At 45.1% G+C, this 22,978-nt stretch overlaps 1 protein-coding gene across 6 annotated transcripts in view; it reads right to left on the bottom strand.

Annotated features, from left to right (window-relative positions):
• Positions 1-22,978, bottom strand: part of ITSN1 (intersectin 1) — a 1,645,471-nt gene that overhangs the window by 10,989 nt on the left and 1,611,504 nt on the right. For all 6 annotated transcript variants that reach the window (XM_086935345.1, XM_086935347.1, XM_086935346.1 and 3 more), the window contains 4 exons: positions 9,134-9,346; positions 5,691-5,812; positions 3,420-3,502; positions 3,247-3,330 (listed from right to left, as the gene is read on the bottom strand). In XM_086935345.1, coding sequence (XP_086791471.1) covers positions 3,247-3,330; positions 3,420-3,502; positions 5,691-5,812; positions 9,134-9,346 — 502 coding nt within the window. The remainder of the gene's footprint in view (positions 1-3,246; positions 3,331-3,419; positions 3,503-5,690; positions 5,813-9,133; positions 9,347-22,978) is intronic.

Raw genomic sequence — 22,978 nt, 5'->3', positions numbered from 1 at the left:
CACTATCTAGAAAGGGCCATAATGGCCTGTTTAGAACCCTGGAAGAGGGATCCCTTATGAACCATGCAGTGATTAAGACATGGCGGGAGGGAACATGCCAGGCAGTGATAGCTTATCTGATAACTTGTATATAGAAAATTGGGGCCTTCTAGTACCTCACATGTTAAAAATGTGAGAGGAAGTTAAGGTCTGAAGTATACTGCCCCCTACTCTTCGTGCAGCTCTGATAATAACATTGCTCAAGCTCGGCTGGCTGAAAATCACAGTGCTCCTACCATAGACCACTGTTTCTAATTAATGTTAATGTGAAAATCTTGGCCACAATTATAGCCAGGCCTGATCACTGCTGATCACTCAGGCCTTGAGCTTTGCGATCGGGAGATCTACAAGCTTAAAACTGCGACTGTTATTTAACTTAATGCACCAGACAAACCCTGCTTTGCCTGTGGCTGCCGCCTTTTTTGATAACGAAAAGGCGTTTGATTCATCGCCTTGGGACTTTATGCTGAAAATGATTGAAAGGCTGGGGATGGGGTGAGCTTTGTCAAATGGATTAGGCTATTTCATACAGATACAATAGCTACGGTTAGGGTCAATGATTTGTTATCTGAGGAGATACATATCACTAGTGGCATCAGACAGGCATGCCCTCTTTCGACCCCTTCTGTTTACGATAGCTATGGGGCCCCTGGCATGCATTATTCACGAATATCATGAAGAAAATGTATCTGCCTGGGCAGGTGCAATACATTAATTTCTCTCTATTGAGACAACATACTATTTTGTATTGAATACCCTGATGTTAACCTATCTCTAGTCCTTAGAGACAGATCGCGAACTATGGCATAATGTAAGGTACATATCAACTGGAATAAACCGGAAATCTTCCCACTAATAGCAGGACCAACCATCCCTTGACTATCCACTGGTTTGGATGGAAAAGTGCATCAGGTACCTGTTATCATCCTACATAGAGACTCCAACGGCAGTACTATAAGAAAAACATTCTGTGTAATACAAAATCAGGTAGATTAATGGATACATCTTCCCCAATCTATAGCAGATCGGATTGCACTTATTAAAACATAGTAGTACCAAGATTAAATCACCATTGTCCAGACACATTTAGGTGGGAAAACAACCCAGGGTTAGCTGGAAAGCAACCACCTTGCCTTATGAGTAGGGGGGAGCAGGGTGGTCCCAGATATTGAACTGTATAATTATGTTGCTTAGGTACAATCCACCAAATATTGATATAGAAGTGTAAAGCAATCTCACAGAGCAGTGATTGAAAAAGTCAGCAGACCTATGGCACCAAAATACTAGGATTTTGGGAGATAGAGCTAGACCTACAAGACAGACGAACCAAGTGACCTGCATATTTTTAGCGTGGCATAAATTAGCTAACTATTTTACTACTCTTGCAGCATACTCGCCTGCAAATTCCATTGCCTAATAATCGCCTTGACCGTTAAGCCCCATGCTATATGAAGCTTAATAAACTAAGGCTTTGTTAAATGGGCTAATTATATAGTGAGGGTCACCTCATATTTCTTTCAGTTGAGGGGGGGGGGGGGTAATATGTTCAAGGTATATTCAGGCAGTCTCCTGGGTGAGCCTGGGTCGATGCATGCACTGTAAAAAATAATACTACAACAATGGCCTGGAGAGAATGGTAATTGGATTGTACAAGGAGATAGACCTAAAGGAGAAAATCACACCCAATGCATCTCGAAGACAGTGGGAAAATAATCTCGGCCATGATATATCAGATGAACAATAGCAGTTCTGTTAAAACCAGACATGTCTCATTAAACACTAGGCAAAGCTTACTATATTTGAAATTTCAACATCAAATGTATTACATACCTGTGTCATTGTGTACATTTTTCCTTAAAGCGGAGCAGAAAAGTCAATGCAATACTTATGTGGCGTACTTTATACATATTGAATGGAAGTGTCCAGGCCTCGTTAAGTGTTGGAGAGAAATCTTTATAGAACTGAGCAAATTGACGAAGTTCCTCAGTCTCCTGTTTCATTAATGGCCCTTCTGGAATGGACACATGAGGTCCTCGCTAATAACAGGAGCTTTGTAACATTGTTGCTGCTACTGGCCATACAAAGTATATAACCGGCATAGGGTGGGTCACATGGTCGCTGACAGACTTTGGGTCTGATTTAGAGTTTGGCGGACGGGTTACTCCATCACAAACCAGTAACGGCAAGCATGGCTCGCGGGTGGGGGGCAGGCGTAGGGTCATGCAGTGGAGGGGGTGGGGTCAAGAATTGTAAACATTTGTTTTTTAAAACTACCTCTCTGCCGGCCCGGGTCCCGGGTCTTCACTGCTCCTGCTCTCCTGCCTCTGGCAGGAACAGGAAGCAAGCCGCCTCCCCTCCCCTCCCCTAAGCCAATCACAACGCTCCAGTGGAGCGTTGTGATTGGTTAGGACGCCACCCAGACAGGGGCTGTAGGGGAAGGCATGTTCTGCATGGAGAAGTACAGAGTGCGCAGGACTGGTTTGGGTGGCCCAAGTGGGCCGACCTAACCGGCATGCGCATTCTGGAGTGGGCAAACCACTCCTGCCCTGCTCGGACCGCTCCTCCCATGCACCAGCCCGCAATGCAGAAAGAAACATAAAATGGTAATAATCAAAAGTTATTACCATTTTATGTTTTGGCTTTGTGGGGGGATGCTCCTCCGCCCTAGAGGAGGAGCTGCACCTGTCACAAACATGACAGATATCTTGTCCGCCATATTACAAGTACTATTGCATATAATAGACTCGTAATATGGCGGACGGGCTATCTGTCACATTTGTGACGGAGTATCCTGGCCCACCAAACTCTAAATCAGGCCCTTAGTGCTTGTGGTGCATTAGACACATATGCTTCACTGATGCTGCCTTCCTCCTAGGATAATGACATGCGAGACCCTCTGTGATGGGCAGACTAACCCGGCTGGGCTGACAATGCTGGGGCTTGTAATTTGACTTAATGAAGCGGGTGGCCAGGGGGTTTGTCAACTTATACAATGTCTGATATGGTTTATGCACAGTGGTAACTGACCTGAATATGCATATGCAATGCAAATGGTTGCATTGTAAACTGGTAACCTGTGCTTAAGTTGTTTGTATATCGATTGTGTTGGAAATTAACAGCAAAAATGAAATAAAACCTTTAAAAATGAAGAAGAGCACCTGCCATAATGTCCAAACCACAACGAAGTAAAACAAAACCAGTGCTTACCATGTGACCGGCACGGTTTCAGCTCTATTCCTTCAACAATGTTCACCATCAATCTGCCAATACCTGTTGCCCGCTGGGAGCGAACTGTGAAAGATGAAAGTTAGAGACATCTTCAGAATGAGTTTGATTTCTAGATACTTAAATTAAATACTTCATGATCACTTTATCATTACCTAAATATGCCTTTTCTCTCTTCCTTTTCTCCGTTTCTATATAAAGTTCTGAGGCCGCTTTAATTTTCTGAACCCAAGCAGTCCTGAAATAAAAGTTTAAAGATATTTGCAAACAATAATAATTAAACAAGATCTCCATTTAAAAGTCACCACGCATCAATTACTAACGAGCAATCTTATTACTTTGATTCATCCACCTTCACCGCCCACCTCCATTATATGATTTGCTCAGACAAGCAGTCCGTTGCCTACTCTTTTGCCTTCTTGTCCTCCCTCCTGAAGGACTATTCATGCCACCTTGGAAAGTATAACCGGGCTGAATATATTACCGCACCTTTATCCATCCATGTCATGCTCCTGCTTTCTGAGCATGTGCCCAACGCAGGCGTCGCAAAGTATACAGAAATAAACCAAATACAATGACTTATGATGTAAGAGAACATTGATGAAGGTGGAAAGAGCAGAACAAATGGCTGTCTTTCTGAAAGATAAGTCCTCTGAGCTTCTACCTAGAAAGCCGTAGTGGGCCTATTGAGCGGCGCTGAGGGCAGTGTCTGTGAGGTACAAATATGTGCTGAACAAGTCGAAATCATAGTTAGTCCAAAAGCCACAAAGAGCAAATTGCATTATGACTGGGGTACAATGAGACATACCAAGAGTGCACAGTATGGACTCTTCTTGGGAACTTGGTTCTATAATAACCAGGACAAATGGTGATCTACTCTCTATCAAATGATAAAGGCACCTTTGGATGTGGGATAGATAACTTCATGAGAAAGCTTGAGACAGAATGAATAAGGAGCAGATGGTGCCAATTCTCCCAACCACCATTATAAGCACTAGAAGGCAATAAAAAAGATTTGAACCCACAAAAGGAAAGCCTTAATAATTAAGTGATTGAGAAACTTTCCCTCAAACATCTTCAAGAGTTAAACTCCATCTCCGGAGTGTTCCCAATAAAATGAACCGGGACACCTCAAGAGCAAACCCTACTAGCATTGCACTGGCTCAGCTCTAGAGCACCAGAAGTAGCTAGATGGTTAGTAAGAGAATGGATTCTAGCTGAAGAAGTCTGGATGACATTAGTGAGGACAGATGACAAACTGCCAAATTTGGACATGCGACAACAGTTAACAAGAAATCTGAGATTTCACCCCAGATGAGTGCCCACCTTGGAGGTCTGTTTGACAAAATTGGTGGATTATTACTAAGCATCATATTTAAGAGAAATAACAACAAGAGACCGGCCTTCTAATACAGGAAGGAGACCAAGACAGGACTTGAAACCTCAAACTGGCTGAGATAAAGAAGAGACAATAGTAGAGTACACTGTGAGCCCCAACACAATGCTCTGGCACAAAGATAATGTTACTGTTATACGTGAGTTTAAACAAAAAACAAAATGTGATTTTTGAACAAATATATCATCTGATAATATTTTAAAGTAATGTATTTGTGAAATTTCAGTCTGCATTACTTTGCAAAATACTCGTACAGTTCAAAACTGGCCGGGTTTGCAAATGTGGGGCCCTTTTTTAACTACCTGGTTCATTAAAGTGGGCCACTTTTATTTTGGAACCCGGGACAATTTTTTGTCCCTGTTGAAGCATCATTTCAATGAAATAAGGACTGATTAGAAGTCTTTGTAAAAAACAGTAATATCAGTGTCCGTGTTACACGAGTCAGTATAGATTATGTACTTGGGTTTATGTGTTGATCATGAGGGTTTGAGGGAGGAGTTTGAAATGGGGATGACCTGAGTTTTTCCAACTATTATTTGGTAAAAATGACAATGTTGTTGCAGAGTGTTGGAGAAAGTAAAATCTGAAAAATATCAGTATCGCAATTTTCTATTTTGTTTAAACATGCGCACAGCAAAAGCATTTTTCTTGGAAGATTGAGCTTTACAACCTGTCATTATATTTTATAATTGCTTCTTGCTCCACTATCTAAAATATCGGGAATGCTCACGATGATAGACTTGCAGATGAAATTCAACAGAAACTCGCAGAACGTATTAAATCAAGGCAGGATATTTTTAGGCACAGAACTGTTTGTAAAATAAATTAGATTTTACTGGTGTAACAACATGAATTTCTTTTGCAAAACATGTGTTAGTATTACATATTACTGTCAGTCAATCAAGATATGCCTGTGCTCTACAAAATTTTTTCATATCACCCAAGTGCAGTTTTGTAAGGTGATACCAGACAGACTGACTAGAGATGATTACTGGAATCACCACCTTAGAGACCGGTTAGCTCTCCTTACCTTTCATTGATACTTTCTGCTCGGAGGGTGTAGACTCGATCAATGTGAGAAATGTGGAAGATGGGCTCATCTCCGGAAGGGTCAGTGGGCAACTTCACAAGTACCTCGTTTAGGAAAATGGGCTGCAAAATAATATGAAGATCCGTAAGAAGGCTACTATAGACTGGTCTTGCTCAATTACTCTAAAGAATAACACAGCCAGTGGGTATGGTGATACTGAACTGTCTGCGTCCCGCATCACAAGGTTATCTATGGTCTTGAGACTGTATCTTGCGTACTAGCTAATCGCTAACAGCAACTAACTGTTATGCCAGAAATAAAATAAAGATAGCATTTATAGTTACAGAAGCAAATGGTATATAACAGCGGCTGTCTGAAATTTGGCACTTGTGGTCTTACTTAGACTGTGGTGGAGATTCCAGCAGAGGGAAGTCCTCCGCTGAACTGGAAAAAGACCCGCCGACATAAATTGGAGATCTCGGCCTGGGAGGTGGAGGTCTCTATGCCTTCAGCACAGAAGCTGCAGCTCTGCCGAAGGCACTGAACCTTTACAGAATGGGCACCCCTAACCCTGACTTTCACTCAGGAACCCACACTATGAGACCTCCTGTTGAGTCCTACTGCAATTGCTGTTTTTCAGCCCTCAGCAAATCTAGCTCTAACTTCTGGACAGCCGCCACTGGTCTAACTTCTGGGCATCTGGGCAGTAAATCTATCTTTCAAGCAGCACCACAGATCTAACTTCCAAACAGTAGTGCCAACTCCCATTTAGCATCCCTGTGTTCCACAAAATAGCCGTACCTCTAACTTTGATACTTAGATAGATAGATAGATAGATAGATAGATAGATAGATAGATAGATAGATAGATAGATAGATAGATAGATAGATAGATAGATAGATAGATAGATAGATAGATAGATAGATAGACAGACAGACAGACAGACAGACAGACAGATGGAGAGATAGCTCTACTTCTAGCTCCCATACAACGGTCGTTATCTAACTTTCATACAGTCACCATTGCTCTAGCGTCTATAAAGCACAATAAAAATTAATGTTTATGCAGAAAGACCTAGGTCAAACATCTCTAGTAGCCATAGCTCTAATTCCCCCAAAGCAGCCCTAGGAGTTACTTGCATGCAGCAGCCCTAAGTCTCATTTCTTTTTTTTTAATTGTATTTTATTTCTTTTTTATACAGAATACATTCGCATCCCTGAGTCTAATTTCCACATGCCAGTCTAAGATCTAATTTGAATACAGTATCAGTTATTAATCTAATTTTTACAGAGCATCCCAAAGACTAACTTTCACACTGTAGCCAGAGGCCTATTTTCCACACTGTATCACTAGGTCTGACTTCAGTACCATCTGTGGAGGTCTCATTTCAACACAATACTAGGTCTCACTTCAATACAGCCTGTGGAAATCCAATTTCCAAACAGCACCTAAAGGTCTAACTTTCATACATCAGCCCTTGAATTTCAGCACAGCAGTCCAAATTCTAACTTTCATACAGTAGTTGTTGGTCAAATTTCCACACAGAATCACTAGGTCTGAGTTAAATAAACCCTGCGGAGGTCTAATTTCCAAAGAGGAGCACTAAGCCTGACTCTATACAACCCACAGAGGACTCATTTGCTTTCAGCATCACTACGTTCGACTTCCATATAGCCTGCAGAGTACACATTTCCATGCAGCATCACTATGTCTCACTTACACACAGCCTTTGGAGGTCTAATTTGCATACACAACCACTAGGTCTGACTTCCATTAAGCTTGAGGAGGTGTAATTTCTATATTGCACCGCTATGACAAACTTCGATACAGCCTGCAGAGGTCTAAGGTTCATACAGCACAGGTAGACCTGCCTCCTACACCGTTCCTGGAGAACTGATTTCCACAGCACATCTACAGATCTAACTTCCAGACAGAATCCCTCAGTTTTGCATAAAGCAGTCAAAGGTTTAACAGACATTGAAGACAGAAAATTCTAACTGCCACGCATCAGCACTATGTGTACCTTCCAGACAGGAGCACTCGGTTTTACTTCTGTGAAGTGACTCTAGGTCTAACCTCTGTATATCAAGCCGAACCCGTACTTCCCTGTGTGTAAACTTCCTACAGAAGCCATAGGTGTAATGTCCAGACAGTAACACGAGGCCTAATGTCTGCAGATCAACCCATAAAATAACGTTTGCCTGTGCATCAGCCCAAGGCTAACATTTGACCAGCAAACCAAGGTGTAACATCTGCACAGCAGCCCTTGGCACATCTGTACAGCAACCCAGGGTCTAACGTATACACAGCAACCCAGGGTCTAAACATCTGCATTATAAGACAGCATCTAACATCTGTACAGCAGCTCAAGGGATAACGTCCGACCAGCTGCCCATGATCTAACATCTGCACAGCAGCCCTTGGCACATCTGTACAGCAACCCAGGATCTAACGTATACACAGCAACCCAGGGTCTAAACATCTGCATAAGACAGTATCTAACATCTGTACAGCAGCTCAAGGGCTAACGTCTGACCAGCCGCCCAGGGTCTAACATCTGTACAGCAGCCCTAGGGCTAACGTCTGACCAGCAGACCAGGGTCTAACATCTGTACAGCAGCCCTACGGCTAATGTCTGACCAGCAGTCCAGGGTCTAACATCTGTACTGTAGCCTTTGGCACATCTGTACAGCAACTCAGGGTCTAATGTATACACAGCAACCCGGGGTCTAAACATTTGCATAGTAAACCAACATCTAAAACCTGTCCAGCAGCCCTAGTGCTAACGTCTGACCAGCAGCCCAGGGTATAACATCTGCACAGCAAACCGGGATCTAACCTTTGCATAGTGGCCCCCGAGTTAGCTTCAGTGCAGCAGTGATGGGTCCGACTTTAACACTGTAATCCATAGCCTAGCATTAGTTTTAGTTCCAGCTCGTAGTTTTTCTGAATTACCATTGAATTGACTGAACTACAGCTTCCGGCTTTCAGGTCTCTCCAGGTCCTCCAGGTGCTTAGGTGAGAAACACGGAAGATACAGCACCTGGGGTCTGAAAGTGAACTTTACATTTTATTTCATTGTAAAAGCAGCCACAATGATAATCCCTCATAAAGTGATTGCTGACTACCCCATCAGTACAATGGGCGCACGAGCGCATTCACAGAGCGTGGAAGTTTCCAGTGGTGTCCATGACAAGAACTCGGAGTAGGACGAGGAGATGGCGCCCGTTTCTAACCCTGCCAAGGCATCTTTGGCTATAATGTCATACTAAATTGGGAACTGCGAAAACACCGCATTCCTGCCTTTGGAATCAATCTGGGATCAACTCAAACATTGCGGTGCGTGTCTGTGTGCGATAACAACCCTCGGCTCCGCGGGGGGAGCCGTGTTGTGCTCCTGAAGAGGGAACACGCGGTATTATGGCGCGCGCGGCCGCACCCACCGTCTTGTACATCTTGTACTGCAGGTTGGACTTGGGGCTGAAGACCTTGTCCGTGCCCGAGAAGCCGAGGGGCTTGATGATCTGCGTCAGCAGCAGGAAGTCGTTGAACAGGAACCCGTACAGCTCCTTGTTGCTCTTGGCCTTGTAGAGTTTGCCGCTGTGCAGAAATTTGCGCGGGCCCAAGCAGTTCGTGACGGAATTAAACACAAGTTGCTGGAAAAAAACACAATGACAGAGCGGGAAGCCATGTTATCTGCACGAGAACATTTACATTTCAAAGGGTTGCACAATATTGAACTCTGCTTTGAGTGTCTACTTGTCTTTCACAAACGCAGCTAAGCATCAAAAGGAACATTATAACTTGCGTTCAGTCAGTACAACCTCGCAGCTGTCAGTCTGGCCTCCATAAATCTCCTACGATTGAAAATGACTATAATTCAGAACAAACATTAGAAAATTGCAATCACCATGTGTGTACGCTAACCACCTGGCCTTTACAATCGTTTATTTCACTTATATTTATTTAATTCGATTTTTCTTCATATTGAACCAGGTACCTAGGGGACGTCGGAGAGCTCTGCACGGATAAGCAGGTCCAAGGGGTATAAACAACATGTTCATATATACAGGGTGCAGCTGAAGGCTATATCTTAAGTTACGACATAAAAGTTTGTCACATTGGTCAGAAAGTGGAACAGTCCGCCTTTTAAGTGAGGAGAGCAAAACCTATTTTTCATCAAGCAAGATGGAAAGACATTCTGGAGTAGAGATGAGCGAAATCGCCCACACAAAAGGGATGCAAGGTCTCTTTGAAAGCCAGATGAGAATTGGATTCCCAGAGCGCAGTAGCAAGAGTTCCAAATTCTCAGGGTGCAGCCTGAGGCATCTTGCACATGGCTGCAGTTGTTTTTAGATTTTGCCTACTAGACAGCATCTGTTGGAGGTATATTGTTAGCTTACAGTTGACTTAGAGTCTGCCCATTGGTAGGCTTCATTGTCACTCATATGCTTGCTTCTTATTCATTAGCTTGTGTTGGCTTTCTTTCCTCTTCTTGTGTTTGTCCCTCCCCTGGAGCATGGGTACATTACTTGTTTGATTCCTCTTATCATTCTTTAGGTGCTGTAGGAAGCCGGCTCTGTATATACTATGTCAACGTGAGGTATAGTGTGCACAGAGTCCAGTCGAACCCAAAAGGTAGGCAGAGGTAAAGTAGATAGCACCTCCCTCTCGATCTATGGAAGTGTGGTCGAGCAGTAAGGCTTTATCAGAGGGTAGTGTTAAGCATTTGTTGTACACACTCAGTCAGCAAATGATTTCACACACTCAAAGACTGAACTTCAGACCAATTGTTTTTGTATAAAAATATTCTTGTAGTTATTTTGTTTTCTAGAACCAAGCAAGCCTGGCAATAAATACTTTACAGTAGCAATGCAGTTGTAACACAGTTTAGATTGCAATTGTAAATGCACTTTGATTTGATTACATTATGGATACTGCACTGGGACATTTTCTGTAAACAGGTGAGTAAAGGCGTTTTTGTTATTTAGTACAATTTTAAATAGATTTCTAGGGTTTTCCAACTCTACACTTAAAAACTTTTCATAGAAAAACAGTCAATGTTATCCTATGAAGGAAAATAATGTTATCGGTTAACAGGTAAGTACTTTGTTGTGGGAGTTGGTATTCTGGAGTTAGACTCAAGGGTCCACCAGGGTCAAGGATGCACTCTTGTTACACCCTCAGTGGCACTAGGGCGGCCGGGTGCAGAGTGCTGAGGCCCAATGTTATCCAATGGGGGATAGGGGGCCTCTGGTTGGTGGCTGCTGACGAGCAGGCCACTTGGTTGTAGGAGCAAAGCTCCAGGACTTAAGCTCAGGGCAAATGGGTGTTTAGGCCAGCACAAAAGGTGCACCCTCAGCGGCACTGGGGAGGCTGGGTGTAGTTTTGGCGTCGGCAGTGCTTAATTTGTGCCGGTGCTTCCCGGTGCTTAGCACCGGCACTTATATCTCAGGGCCGGGTCTACACTCTAGACGAGCCCACGTGCAAATGAGCAATAATTGCGCATTCTTGGAGTAGGTCACTGTAGGCGCCACCGTTCCAGTCTCTCCCCATCCCTGTGAGGAGCTTATATTAAACATCAATGCATGCGTTCGGCGCGCCTGCATTGATGTTTGATATCAGCTCATCACAGGGATGGGAAGAGGCTGGAACGGTGGAGCGCGCGTAAAGTATTTCAAATCTGCTGGCCGCCTAATGTGAGCTACACACCTCACATTATAGCCTCAAACCGAAACTGAAACTTCCTGGGGCCTCGGCTGGGTCTTGACGTAGGTCACGTCACACCCCATTATCACAGGACAGAAGCAATCCGCGGGTCGTGAAGCAGGGCTCCTCTGCCGCTGATTAATTTAAACGAAGAAGGCTCTCCCGAAGTCAAGGTAAGAAATTAATGCCTTTGACTAGTATTATATTTGTCTACAATCCAAGCGCTGAATTGTACGATCCTGCTAAATAATGTTTTATAGCGTGGGGCCCGTGGCTGCAGCTCTTCCTGTACTTTTGCTGTCTTTTAACGTTTGCAGCAAAATCTTTTTTTTAAAGTTAGAAGTCATCAGCAGCGGCGGAAGAACTGCAACCATGGGCCCCACACGATAAAACATGATTTTGCATAATGAGCAATTTGAATGCTTTGTAGACAAATATGAACACTTTGAAATGACCGTGACTAATCCCTGCCTCCCAAGCCATTCTTATAGCTTTGGGGGCCTGTAATACTATGAATGTTCGCACTTCTAAGAGTGTGATCGTTAGTAGCTGGGTTTCTACTGGGAGAGAGGGGCACTGTGTGGTGCAAGCTGCAGTGGTCTCCCAACGGGAGCCCCGGCACTAATTTATTTACAAATTAAGCGGTCGGGTGCCTTGTAGCTTTCAATGGGGAGTGTCCGGTTTGCAAACGCACTGCAGGCTCAAGGACGAAGGTCATCTGGGTGCGACCACCACTTGGAGAGGTAAGTTGGGATGTTGAGGCTTGGTTAGGCAACGTCAATTGGGCCACCCAAGGCCATGGGGCATCGGGTGCAGGGGTGCCTTTTCGGGTCAGATCTGGTCATGGTTGGGGGAACCTTCTGGTTTGAGGCTTGAGGCAGGTCAGGGATCACCGGATCTTGGGTCAGGATCGCCGGGAGAACTCGTCTTGGTTTTGGACACTCGAACTCGGGCCATGGGCGCCGGGTGCAGAGTGTTGCAGACCCGCGGATCCTTGCGGAGCTGGAGTCTGTTGATGAACAAATCCGGTGTTCACGGAAGACAGAGTCTTTGGGATGGAAGGCAGGCAGGTCCTCTGGGTTTCTCGAGGTTGCTGGCTGCAGGACACACCGGGATTACGCTGGAGCAGGTTCGAGGTGGGGACAGGCCAGTAGGGCTGGGGCCAAGTCAGTGGGCGTCATCCTCTTGTTAGCTTCGGCAAGGCTGTTCAGTCCTTCTTCTTTTCCTCTTCTGGTTTCTTGTCTGAGGAAGCAAGATTCAGGGGTTGCCACTAAATACTAGATTTAGGGATGTTACAGGTAGGTAAAACGTTTGGGACCAATGGGTCCCTTTCCTGGGCCAGGTACACCCCCTATTATACCACCCTCCAGTGGGAGGGGGGCATAAGCCTTTCCCTGGTTGGCTGGGTCCCCCCCATCTGCACGATAGCGGGGACTGAGAGTTGTGCTTCACCTTGCCTCCTCCCCCTTAGGGGTGGAGTTGGCAGAGGTGGACACACCTCTCTTCCTCGCTTGTTTTTCCCGCCGGTTCTCCCACCCAAAGTGGGGGTCCGAACCAGTGGGGACCAGTTGCTGAAAGCAGCAATTGACCTGGAGAAGCTCACAAAGGCAGCAAGCCTTTGATACTTCCCCTTAGTGGACCCTGCCCATCCTGGGCACCTTGTCCCAGGATGTGCATTGTTTCAGGCCCCCGAGAGCAGCAGGCTCTCAACCCAGGGGCCCAGAAACATGTCTGGTGGTGGCAGCTGAAAGCAGCTACTCACCCGTTCATCTCTAAGATGTCCTCTGGGTGCATTTTTCATTACATCCCACACTGGCATCAGTGTGGGTTTTATGTGCTGAGAAGTTTGATACCAAACTTCTCAGTTTTCAGTGTAGCCATTATGGTGCTGTGGAGTTTGTAATGACAGCACTGCACTTACTATGTCTAAGAATGCACTTAGAAACTGTAGGGGTACAGGGCTCGTGCATCTGTACCCTCACCACTGGTATAGTGCACCCAACTAGAGGGGTGACTGATCTATGCCAGGGCAGCGGGTTGTAGGCATGGCACACAGGGATGTGTGCCATGTCGATGCTTCACTTTGTTCTGCACCAAAACATGCAGCCTGCAAAGGCAGTGTGTGAGTGTAATGGAACAGGGCCTCTTAAGGGTGCACAATAAGTGCTGCAGCCCTTAGAGGTCTTCCCTTGTCACAGTGCCCTGGGTACCTGTGGTACCATTTACCAGGGGTTGACTGTGGCCAGAGATGCCAATTGGGTTTTGTTTTCAATGCAGTTTTAGGGAAAGAACATAGGCCCTGGGTAACTGATTGGCAGGGGCCCAGGGCACACTCAGTCAAAGTACATCAGCAGCTCAGCAAAAAGTGGGGGCAACCATGCAGAAAGAGGGTACTTTCTCACAGACGCTAATTGTTTTTTAAGCACTTTACAAAAGTACATGTGTTTTCCAGTTGCCAACTTAAGTTGCTTCTCTTCCCCTTCCATGCTCCATGGTGCGCTTTCTCTCCCTTTACTGTATGCTTCTTCTCCCCACTCTTGTTGCTATCTCTTCCGTTTACTTCCCCTGCTCCACATTGTTTTCCCTCCCAGTTTGTTTGAACGCCTCACCATATCCTCCTCCTCCTGCTCCACCTTGTTGCTTCTGCCCTCCACTTCAATATTACTTCCCCCACCCTCATCTTCCTTGAGTATGCCCTCTCCGTCCTGCTTCCACCCTTGCGCTCCAGTTTTTCTAACAATCCCCATCGATTTACTTCCCTCCCCACACCTTCCATGTTGCTTCCCCCACCCACGCCCCATGTTGCTTTTGCCCCTCCCTTTGTGTTGCTTCCTTCTATTGTTTCTTCCCCAAACCCTGTCCTTGGTGAATCTGATGCCCCTGCCCTCCATATGGCTTCTGACCCCTCCCATGCTCCATGTTGTTGTCTCTCTCTCCTGAGGTGCTCCCTTTGGACTTGATTCCCAGAAAGCCAGAGGATATTTGGATCTACTTTGTCAGAGAGCAAATGACCTGCATGACTTTTAGATCAGTTTTGCAGGGGAAAAATACTGAAGCTCCATTTCTACAATCATGGCCTTGGGTGCCACAGGCCCTCTTCCTTCTTTGACTGAAGTGTGCAACTCCCCCGTGACACGTAACACCAGCTGTGCCCCTGCCCTCCCAGTGACACTGCAGAGTGAGTGCCGCAGAAGATTAAAGAGATTGCTCTTTCTTTCTGGGCTCCAAGGACTCCACGGTTTTACATCATCACCATTTTAGGTCTAGCCTACACAACACAAGTTTTAGCTGTCTTTTTTTTTTTTTTTTTTAAATTTTTGAAAACCTTTATTGTGCATGAAGTAAATAACAAATACGGGCCTACAACCATCCGGCCGGCCACGAACTCTCAGTTAGCACTACAGCTTACATTATGGCGACACAGTAATGCAGCAGAACCGCGGACATTCAGCAGAAGGAGAACTAGAAAACGTCGCAGTACCGTGGCACAGGAGGAATGAAGGTTAAATTTAAAAAATTTTATGCAACTATCGAGTTCAGATCGTAGTGTTCCGTACTAATAAAATAAGAAATGAAGAACAAGGTCCATGCAGGTGGGACACGACATTGGCTACTGTATCAAAGCAATTCGTATATCAATAATCAAGTCCCCGCCAGGCAGGATGGTCTCACAATATCTACGCTACAAAGTAGCACTCACAACCCAATCATATCTCCACTGCCACCCATCACCCAGCACGCCCGAACATGGACAAGAGAAAGTAAAATCATAGAAGAAACAAAAACAGGTCCCATAGAAACTAACAAAAATGAAATATAACCCCCCACCCTACACACATGCCGAGGCTATGGCCTACCCCCCCCCCCCAGCAGCGTGCCTGTCGCCCTATAAACCCGAAATATAGTAAGAAAGAGAAGCCGGAAGAAAGGGGAAGAGACAGCAAGAAAATGTAGAAAGAAGGAAAAAGAAGACAAAAAGAAATGAAAAATTGTCACTCTTGAATATAGGGAGGAAGAAAAGAACAAGCTGATCTACCACTCCCAAAAGAAGGAGGCGGGGAGGAGCCCACACAGTAACCGATCTCCCGGACTCCCAGCCACTTGCAACCCTATCGCCTTGTGGAATAGATGATCAGCGTCATGCGGAAGGGGAGGAACAATTCTGGTGGAACAGGCAAAGGAAGCCGGAGCAGTCCCAACCCCATCCCCGCCCGCCCATGCATCTATCACATTAAGTAAAGCCTAGCCCTGGCCCGATTTGGGACGTCCCCCTGCGCCCGCCCACCCCGAGAAGCCTGAACCTGCAAGAAGAAGGGGAGAGCCCACCCCCACGGGAACAAAGGGACAAAATGGCCACACTCGGCAATGGAGAAAAGTCCGAGGACTAAGTAAAATTTGCCAGTCCCAACCAAAGTCAGTACTTAAATAAAGCAGCATGATGAAAGCCACAATACCACACAGCACGGTAGACAATGAAGTCCCCACAAGAGAAGCACAGTCAGGCAGGATAGGCAGATGTCGTAGCAGCAGCCCCTGGAACTCCGTGGGAGGGGTTGCTCTCCGTGTTGGGGAGAGAGACACTGTAGCGATACACAAGCGGGAACATTGTAGCTCGTGCTCCTGAACACCGCGAAGCTGTTGAGTAGTTCCACACGCCCCCGGCAAAAATGTTTCACTGACCGGGATCAGCGGAGGCTGTTCAGCAGAGCAGGGAGAGAGGATGGGCAGGATGTATTCCGATCCAGTCAGGCAGCCATCGACCTTCTCCTCCAGCTGTAGCAAGTACGTGCGCCATTCACACCGCAGTTCGGTTAGAGCCAGGAAAACAGAGGCGAGGGTAACTTGAGAGCGTTCCTCCATTACCTCCGTGGTATGAGCCTCTTCAGTCAAGTCAGCTCCCCAAGTAGATGCAAGCCGGAACTGTCGGGCAGAAGCCAGGGCGCCACCCGCCATTACCACAGAGGAGCCGCCTCTCATGATCCCACCATCGAGCATACAGCGATTTCAGGCAGAGCCAGCGCCTGGAGAAAATGATCCGCTCCCCCAAGGCAGGACAAGTCCGCATTCGCAGGGTGCAAACAAGGGGGGGGGGCTCTTTGCCGACCGACACAGGAGAGGCGAGGCAGTGAGGGGGTTATGGCTACTGAGGCGCCCTCGGCATGCGAGAAACAATGAGTGGGTATCCCACCGCTTTTCTCCGTGGGAAGGAGCAAGTCAGGTTTACCGACGGCAAGCAGTCACAGTCACCAGAGCGCCTATCATAAAAGCCAATTCTCCCGTCGGCCAGCCCAGGAGGTCTGCGCCGCCCCAAGGTAGTCGGCCCCTGTGGCCACGGCAGTCGCTGGCGGCGCTTTGTGAAGCAGGTCCAGGGCAGGGTCATCCCCTACGCAACTCTCGACGTTTCTCAGGCAGCCGGGCGGGTAGAGACACCGGAGGGACACCTCCGGAATCAGGAAACTTCCCCCATCAATCCGCCGGTGAACAAGTACAGGATAGGGAGCAGGATTGTTGTGCGGGAAGCAAGGGCTCGGGGAGCCGGGAGATCACACGTCCGTCTCCGCGGCCATCTTGAAGTTTTAGCTGTCTTAAGACAAAAACTTATTTGGACCACAGTGCTTCAAGTGGGACTTAAAACACTGTCCCACTATATGGAGGAGCGGGTCTTTAAAACGGGCACAGTCCAAGTAATTATGACTGTGTCTTAGAACATGAGAACTTTAGTCCTGTGCTCTACGCAGCATGCTGCCAGACAAGCATTTAGGAGCCTCTTTGTGAGTTTTCTGCTATTGCAACCTGACATAATCGCAGATAAACAAACATATGCCTAAAACAAGCCAGGCCTATTGGCTTTGTGAATGCTTGTTAGCAGTTTGATATAATTGAGAAACAACAATGACTTTGTTGTAAATAATTAGAATTGGTAATTATAAATGCTACGTATTTGACCATCACTATGCGTGCATTTCGGAGATGCCAAGGATTGGATGAGTATGTAATCTGAACACTGTTTATGACCCACTGACTCACGCTACCTTCAGCTTCAGTTCAAGAGTTCTCAATCATGCCCCATGATAACCACCCTCCCACAACCAGAACTCACATGGATACCTAAATGCGACTCAGCTTACATGTACCAGAAAAGAATTGGAAAACCCAACTGAGCCTTTTAGAGCCAAGACCTCTTTGGCTTTGCCGGTGCTCAGTAAAGTCAATTACAATACAAAATTACACTAAAGCAAAGAGTTTTTAAAAATTATTTTTTTAGTGTTTTATATAGTGCCAACTAGACCCGAGACATCGGGTATCAGAGCACTTTACATTAGCACCAGTTTAGTTACAGAAGAACACATTCATTTTTGTTAGGCATGGGAGATTAAGTAATTTGCCCACAATCACAGGATGTTGAGCATCGTTGCGGAGACTCGAACCCGGTTCCCCAGCTTCGAGATCGACCGCTCAAACCGCAAGGCTACATCCTCTCCTAAAATTTGTTAACAAATTGAAAGTCTTTACTTGCACAAAATGGCTATACCATACATATTGCCAAAACCCTTGGCAAAGCTAATAGGTTTCAAAAGTGGAACTTAATGGATTTGCCAATAGTTGTTAAAACCAGATACCTCCAAAGGAAGTGTTTTAGAGATCTGTGTTCATCAAAGATGACTCTAAACGATCAATCTTTGTGCAAGGTAGCACAGAAAGTCTACGTCCAACATTATATGAACCACGCAGGATAGTTTATAAATTCCCCTGGCATCAGTAAGTAGCCAGTGCATAGAGATGAGAACAGGGGTATTGTGGTTCAAATGGGAGTTGTGAGAGCATACATAGGCTGCAAAGTGCAGGGCAGTCTTAACTGGAACAAGAAACACTTAAGGTATTTGACGAGGAGAGAATTACTTACCACAATCTGAGCTTTAGATGTTCAGTATCATTTGGGAGTCACTTATTTCCATAGTCTGAGTGAGGTATGAGGGGTCAGTCACTTCAAAGATTCAGAGATAGCTGAGTATAATCACCATACTGCTGAGAGGAAGTGTCTGATGCACAAAGTAGGTCTCCAAGCAAGAGGTTCAAGATACAAAATAAAGATTGTGGGTGAAGGGATGGAGTCCTGGATCATACCTGAAGGAGAGAATTGGACCTGCCAGGGAATCTTCAATATTCACTTTCTGATTTCATTTGTACACATGGGATGAAAATCAGCTCAGAATCTTACCCTGGGGAGCGGGTCAAAACAGTACAGTGTGACTGACAGAATCAAAGGCAGCAGGCAAATGCTACCAGGATCAAACACTCGAAGGACATCACACACTTCAAAAAGCAAGGTTGTGCTGCAGTATAGACTGAAGCCTGATTGGAAGCTAAGGAAGTTGCTGCCAATTATGAACTCCTCAGTTGAGCTGCCCTGCCATTTTCTACGACTTTGGTGATGAAGGGCAGACCTACAGTGGTGCAAAAGTTACCCAAGTCATCAAGGTCTACAAATTCTTTAAGTGGGGCTTGAATTTGGCCAATCTTGAGGCATTCCAGGGCATCATCCAAGGTAAGAAATAATTCAAACCAAATTTATTCAATCCAGAGCAAATTGGTCATCTATGCCCAGTGCTTAATCTGTAAACGTTAGGTGAAAGGGCCCAAAGTTTTGCTCTGAAGCCCGAGGCCAGCGCTATGAACATCGGAGTTGCCCAAAACCAAAGCCGCATAGTCTTGATTCCTCGGCATGCCTTTTTTCATCCACCACAAGACACCCTCTGCCTCTTTATCTCACTCTTGCAGGTAGGTTCACGACCAATGATGGGGTAGGGTCAGTGAAATAACTGGAAGATTTAAGAACAATGAATTTGTAGCCGACACATTTCACAGTCTGTAAAATGCTGGAAATATGTTTTTGGAGGCGTTTTTCTTTTAGCCAGTCGATTCAATATCCATGAAGCTACAAACGTCACAGTGGAGACAGTAATAGGTTATGGGAAATGTTACATTATGTGGATGCAGACTGGGCATTGGCGCAGCTTCAAGAGAGCACAGGCACACCTTGCAGTCACCAGCTTTACTATAATGTATGTCAATCAAGCATTGGCCAATTGAAGAGGGGCTCTGAGGCTCGTGCTGGCTTCTTGGTGTCTCGGTCAAGATGCAAACTGCATGGTGCAAGTTAGTAAGTTATGCTTTTCCCAGTTTTTCCATTATTCCCATGCTGTTAAATAGGTTTGTTTGGGTAGAAATGAATCCTTATTATTAAAGTCAACGCTAACCCCTGTGTTATGTTCTGAATCCTGAGTTTGTGCTTCTCCAGACCAAGTACTCTTAAAAAATGCCCACCAGTATGGACAACACGTAAATCATACACCTTATAGTCCCCTTTGCCTTATGTAACATTTTACTATTCACTGATCTATACATGTATGATTCATTGTCTCTGTATGTTTGTGATGTAAAGTGCTCTGACACCCTACAGTGGTATGAGAGGTGCTATAAAATAAATTAAATACATGTGACAGTGGGGCTAAGGAGAGATGAGAGGCACTGTTGGAGGGTAGTAGTGAGGGAATCATTGAAGATTAACAATCATTGAAGATTGACCAAAGATTGTTGTATCCTGGTGCACAGTAAGGTCATTATTTACTATGCTTTAAAAGCTAATACAATTCAATAAATAATGTCAAATGTATTGTAAAATGCACCATTTTCCCCTGTATTTTCCACGGGGAGAGCCCCCTAAAGCCCCCTTTGTAGTGGTCAGGTTCACTCGCTACACTTGGTGTGCACTGTACAGGGACTGGTCTGACAACATTTGCCACAGCAACTTTAGGTTTCCAGTCCAGCCTTGGGCAGAACAGGAGCCGCAGGCAGCAAAATAAAACCAAACAATGAAAAGTTAGTCGCGAGATGCAGCACCAACCTTCTCATTAAGATTTTTCAATTTTTGCAAAGATTTTTAATATAAAAATACAAAAATCTTTAGTAATTCAAGTCTAGTCTTTGTTTGATGTGCACACATGTATGTTTATTTTTTTCGAATTATAGTTTTAATGTTTGTCATTTAGATCATACAAATTTCTTGGGGGTCCCCCGCTTCCAGTAGTGACTCAATGGGGGTCCTCAGGAGTGAAAAGTTTGGGAACCACTGCAGTAGAGCATCGCCAAAAGGCACTGGAAAAGTCAAGCAGTCCTGAAAGCGAGACCTATTGGCTTTGCCAATGGTTGGTTCTTAATCTAGCTAAAAACCTTAATGAAAGTAAAACAGTTAACATATTCTACACATCAGTTAAAAAAAATTATAATGTTCAAGCAAATGCATTACGAAAATGAGCACTTTAGAAAGTCAATAGGATTTGGCTCTAAAAGGGCAAACTAATGGCTTTCGCAATGCTTTTTCGGTGCCGCTCACATATGAATGTATACGCATGATGGATGTGCAAACATGGCTGACAATTTTTCAGTGAGATTTATATTAAAGAAAACCCATTCTCATATGCCTACCAACGCATACGCCATGGATGTGTCACAACGCACATGTTTGCATGCATCACATGCAAATCGTGAGTGTCCATGCGCCGTAACACAAGAGTATCATATTATTTTAATTTACCATTCTAGCACGGCAGATGGTCATATCAGAATGGCAAATTAAAAGTAAGAAAAAAATAGAAAAATAGCAGACAACAGCTAAAAAAATGGAAGTGAGCATTAAAAAAATGTAACATTTGAGGCAGATGGAAAACAAGACAAGAAGGGTCATGTGGGGGTTAGAAAAGTGCATGGGTTGAGAAAGCAACTCTCACTTGATGAGGCTCGCCAATGCTGGCTGGCATTAGCAAGGAGAGTGTATGAATGGGGCAACAAGTTGGGCAAGCTGGCATACTGGTTAGCAACAAGAGAAGTTGTTTCCTGGATCATTTCCTCTATTATAAATGAGTAGGGAGGGGCGTTGATGATGCTAACGTACATAGCTGAGGCATTTGCAATGTATTACCGCATGCTCTACACAGTTTGGGTCGGCCCCCACAAAAGGCCTCCACCCTATGAACTGCAGACCTCCCAATGCCGAGGGATAGCCCTAGCAACAGTGCAGACTTGGATCTCCCCCTCACAACTGAGGGAATGCCTCTGCTATTCAAGACAGGTTTACAGTGGAATATTATAGTTGTTTTCAATCCCTCTTGATCCCTTGCTTTCTGGAACTATATCAAGAAGTCAGTGAAAACAATCGATTTCCCCTGAACTTGACATGGCAACCATAGTGGTTTTGCTGAAACAGGAACATCCCTCTGCCTGATGCACATCATATTGACCAATCTCGCACATTAATACAGAAATTAAAATCTTACAACACAGCTGCAGCTGATCCACCCAGATCAAGGCAGGATTATGCCCTATTGGAGCACCAGGCACTGGATCCATAGAGTCCAAGTGGCCCTTGCATGCCTCGCCAACCTCAAAGACCCTAGCGCCCTCCTACTGCTACACTTCAGGAAGGCATTCAGCTCCATGGTTTGAACTTCCTTGATTATGTGTTGTTGACATTCAGACTAGGGCCTAGATTTCAGTTGTATGTCTGGATACTTTATTCAAGTCCACTGGCCCAAGGTTGAGTTAATGGCGCCTTATGTGCTCTCTTCTCGATAGGCTGAGGTGCCCGGCAAAGCTGCCCACTTTCCCTTCTCTTAAACTGGGGGTGGCAATGGAAGATTAAATTGCACTGTATGCCCGACAATGTCCTCCTCTTTATTTCCTGACCCTCCCTTACTGGCCTGCATCTGTTTCAGATGCTGATCCTGTATGGAGAAGCATCTGACCTACAAGTTAATTGGTCCAAATCACTTCTCATCCCTTTGAAGGGTAGTAGGGAAGCAACAGATTGACAATCCCAGCTCCAAACCCGTAAACTCAGATTCCAATACCAGGGATCGACATTAAGCTTGAACCTAAGCTAATGTGGAGCTTCAATCGCCAACCTCTGGTAAATATGTTCAAGGCAGATCTTGTCAGGTGGATCTGTTGCGTAAATGGAGTCTTTGGTTTAGCTCTACAAAGTTTCTTTTCACACCCACGCATGAAACAAGTGAACTTAGTTCAATGCACCAATGCTTGAATGTGAAAGACAGGTTTTTGTAGCCCCACAGAACCACACCCAATACATAGCTGAAGTGGCATCAATATTTTTGGGTTACTAAGAGTCCCTAAAAAGGGATCCAGGGACATTGTTGTGATTGGTCACAAATCTGTTTTATTCTCTCCCATATATCACACACAAACTGCACTATGAAAAAGACACTAACTAAAAAGCATTTTATTTCAACAGCCTCAAACTACGGCTTAGCATTTTTAAAATAACCACACTAAACATTATAACACTACATGCGAGTGTTGCGAACAACAAGAATAAAATCTACATTTTCTCCATAGCTAAAATGTCATCTAAAAACCTAACACCCTAAAATCTAGTTGTATGACTACACTAGGAGTGCATGTATTAGTATAACTTACATCTAGATTTTCTTAGATAGAATCAGCACACTGCATACCTGTTTACAGCGAAGCGCTGTAGTTTTTAAAAGTCAGGGAGGCTGTGC

Source organism: Lissotriton vulgaris, chromosome 8 (assembly GCF_964263255.1).
Source record: "Lissotriton vulgaris chromosome 8, aLisVul1.2, whole genome shotgun sequence".
NCBI lineage: Eukaryota > Metazoa > Chordata > Amphibia > Caudata > Salamandridae > Lissotriton > Lissotriton vulgaris.
This window is presented reverse-complemented; position numbering and strand designations above follow the sequence as displayed.